This window comes from Rhagoletis pomonella, unplaced genomic scaffold (genome assembly GCF_013731165.1).
Source record: "Rhagoletis pomonella isolate Grant_MI unplaced genomic scaffold, Rhpom_1.0 Rhpom_scaffold_19784, whole genome shotgun sequence".
Classification (NCBI taxonomy): domain Eukaryota; kingdom Metazoa; phylum Arthropoda; class Insecta; order Diptera; family Tephritidae; genus Rhagoletis; species Rhagoletis pomonella.
Window position 1 is genome coordinate 1 of NW_023478304.1, and position 2,620 is coordinate 2,620.

The 2,620-nt window shown below is 37.3% G+C and overlaps 2 protein-coding genes across 3 annotated transcripts; one reads left to right on the forward strand and one right to left on the reverse strand.

Annotated features, from left to right (window-relative positions):
• Positions 1-54: 54 nt before the first annotated feature.
• On the forward strand, positions 55-1,358 carry LOC118732407 (protein ALP1-like). Its single transcript, XM_036461536.1, has 3 exons — positions 55-376; positions 455-987; positions 1,189-1,358. Exons 1-3 carry the CDS (start codon positions 69-71, stop codon positions 1,356-1,358), a joined length of 1,011 nt encoding a protein of 336 aa, XP_036317429.1. The 5' UTR covers positions 55-68.
• Positions 1,099-2,620, reverse strand: LOC118732406. 2 transcript variants are annotated; one of them, XM_036461535.1, is made up of 5 exons: positions 2,606-2,620; positions 2,317-2,531; positions 2,088-2,208; positions 1,816-2,016; positions 1,099-1,337 (listed from the first exon to the last, which is right to left on the reverse strand). In XM_036461535.1, the coding sequence occupies exons 2-4, from the start codon at positions 2,447-2,449 to the stop codon at positions 1,824-1,826; spliced, it is 447 nt and encodes a 148-aa protein (XP_036317428.1). In that variant the 5' UTR covers positions 2,450-2,531; positions 2,606-2,620; the 3' UTR covers positions 1,099-1,337; positions 1,816-1,823. The 2 variants fall into 2 exon arrangements, with proteins under 2 accessions (XP_036317428.1, XP_036317426.1); XM_036461533.1 differs by lacking the exon at positions 1,099-1,337 and having other exon boundaries at positions 1,428-2,016.

Sequence of the window (2,620 nt, forward strand, 5' to 3'; positions counted from 1 at the left end):
ACCTTGCTTTTTATCGTTCCGGCCACCAGATTCGTTGGTTTTCATAATGTTTCATTTGGCAGTACAAAATGTTGACTCGAAATGCTGAACAAGTTTTGAGAATTTTCCTAATTTTAGCGAAAATGCGTAAATTAAAACTGCGATTAAAACAGAAGCGCCGATTTTGGGTTCGGAAATTGTACTTAGAGCGACACAAATATGGATTGTTTGAAAGTTCATTAAGAAACTTGGCTGCAGATGAGGAGCAGTTTAACAAGACATTAAGAATGCCCTTTTCGTTATTTAATGTGCTGCACGAATTTCTGGAGGCTTCGCTGACCAAATATTCAATCAGAACACCAATATCGAGCCGCTGCAGACTATTTATAACCCTGATGTAAGAGAAAATCGGTTTTACTTAATAGTATACGTATAATTTTCCATATATGTATCTGGTTTTATTTTTTTGTTGCAGATATTTGGCTCACGGTGGCACTCGGCAAATCCACACAATAGTTCACAGGATCGGCCTGACGACTTTCAGGAAGATTACGTTGGAGACATGTATGACCATATGGGATCTGTTAGCTGACCTGTATGTGGCGACCCCGTCAGAAACGGAATGGGGACGTATTTCCAATGAGTTCAAGTCGCTGTGGAATATGCCCAACTGCGTTGGTTCCATCGACGGAAAGCACATTAATATTACCTGTCCAGCGAATTCAGGGTCGATGTACTATAATTACAAAGGCAATTATAGTATCGTGCTTTTGGCCGTATGTGATGCCAATTATACCTTTACCTGCGTTGACATCGGAGCACATGGAAGTCAAAGCGATGGCGGTGTCTACCACTTTTCAAAACTGGCAGATGCTATTGAAAATGATAGGCTCGGCCTTCCACATGATCAGCCTCTGCCAGGAGAAACCGAACCATTTCCACATTATTTAGTAGGAGATGCTGCTTTTCCCTTACGGCGTTATTTAATGCGACCATATCCGGGTAGAGGTATTCCAGAAGAGCAAGAGTATTTCAATAAAAGACTCTCTCGTGCAAGAAGAGTTATAGAAAACGCATTTGGAATACTCACTGCCAAATGGAGAATATTGGGAACGACGCTATGCATGGCCCCGAAAAATGCAGAACAAATAGTGAAAGCTTGTATTGTCTTGCATAATTTTATTAAGCTTTCGTGTGCAAACTATGTAGCAAGCGATTTTGTTGATCGCTACGAAGAGGATGCCACCATCGCTGGCTCATGGCGAAACGAAGTAGTTCCATTGCCCTCAATAAGTAGGGTGTCATCGAACCGAGGCAGTTCAAATAATTATGATTTAAGGGATGCTCTGAAGACACATCTTTTTAACAATAAAATTTAAATAATTACTACTCACTGAATATGCTTTGTTTTTATTAATTAAGATAGAAAACAAAAATTTGAACTCACAGTATGAGGGCACTTATTGGTAATGTTTTAAATGTCGTCACATCTTTCAGGTTCGATTACATATTTATTACATATTATTACATTACATATATATATTATATATTACATATATATTCGATTACATATTTAATTCGCAAAATCAAAATCAGATTTCATACTAAATTAGATTACATATAAAGTTCGCAAAATTGAATTCAAACTGGATGTCATTTAAATTTTTAAATTTCGTAAATTCAATTTTTATAATTTTTATATTGAGCATAGACGTATTGAAGTACGTCCATTTGAAAATCTAGGCGGCTCTCTTCTGGGACCTTCTCAAACACTTCGCCAATCGCACCCAAGAAATTGTTGTGTGTTTTTTTTTGACTATCCACAAACTGACTTACTTCGTTGACTAGATCGTTAAAGGCGGCGTTCTCATCGTTTTTTTTTTCTTTTGTCTCTTAGCCGGCGTTGGGGCAGTGGTTTCTTGCTCTTCTATTATAATGTTCCCACTCTCGCCTATTTGGAATCCAAAGGAAGTATCCAGTATATCTGGTTCTTGTCCGAGAACTTCTGGCGTTTGGGAGACGATGTTTGTTGTTGTCCTTAAAATATGTACATATAAATTACAATTTAAAATATAAATACTTGTTGTACAAATGTAAAGTACACTTACTGTCTGGGCGTGACCGTGTCTTTCAAAAACGACGCAGCACTTCCGCTAGGTTGTTGATCAACCTTCAATTCTATTCCATATCGGTCTCTTAACGATTTCCATCGCTTTCGGCAGTTTTCCTCTGTAAAGTAAAAATATAGTATTCGTCACAATAATTCGTCACAAATTTGTTATAATTTGGTTCGTCCTATTACAAAACTGCTATATGTTTGAAAAACTCTATACTAACCAGGATGTCCCACAGCAGCAGCTACATTTCGCCAAGCCAAATCTTTCTTCACCCGATCGCGGTAACTAAGCTGTCGTTTGTCCCACAAGCAGTTGTGTTTTTCAATCTCTGCTATAAGTTTTTCTTCGAACATCTTGCACTAAAGCTTCCGATATACCAACCAACACACAAGAATCGGATAATACAGCAGCCGGAACGATAAAAAAGTAAGGTATCTGTAAAAAATATTGTTGTTAGCAACAAATAATATTATTAATAACAAATAATTGTTTAATATAAACTCTTTTACCTCCAGTTGAATATT

Coding starts and splice junctions, on each gene's coding strand:
- LOC118732407 (XM_036461536.1), top strand. CDS start 69: ATGTTGACTCGAAATGCTGAACAAGTTTTGAGAATTTTCCTAATTTTA. Junction 377..454: donor AGACTATTTATAACCCTGAT/GTAAGAGAAAAT, acceptor TTTTTGTTGCAG/ATATTTGGCTCACGGTGGCA. Junction 988..1,188: donor GCGACCATATCCGGGTAGAG/GTATTCCAGAAG, acceptor CAAACTATGTAG/CAAGCGATTTTGTTGATCGC.
- LOC118732406 (XM_036461535.1), bottom strand. CDS start 2,449: ATGTTCGAAGAAAAACTTATAGCAGAGATTGAAAAACACAACTGCTTG. Junction 2,209..2,316: donor TGCTGCTGTGGGACATCCTG/GTTAGTATAGAG, acceptor TTTACTTTACAG/AGGAAAACTGCCGAAAGCGA. Junction 2,017..2,087: donor GACACGGTCACGCCCAGACA/GTAAGTGTACTT, acceptor ACATATTTTAAG/GACAACAACAAACATCGTCT.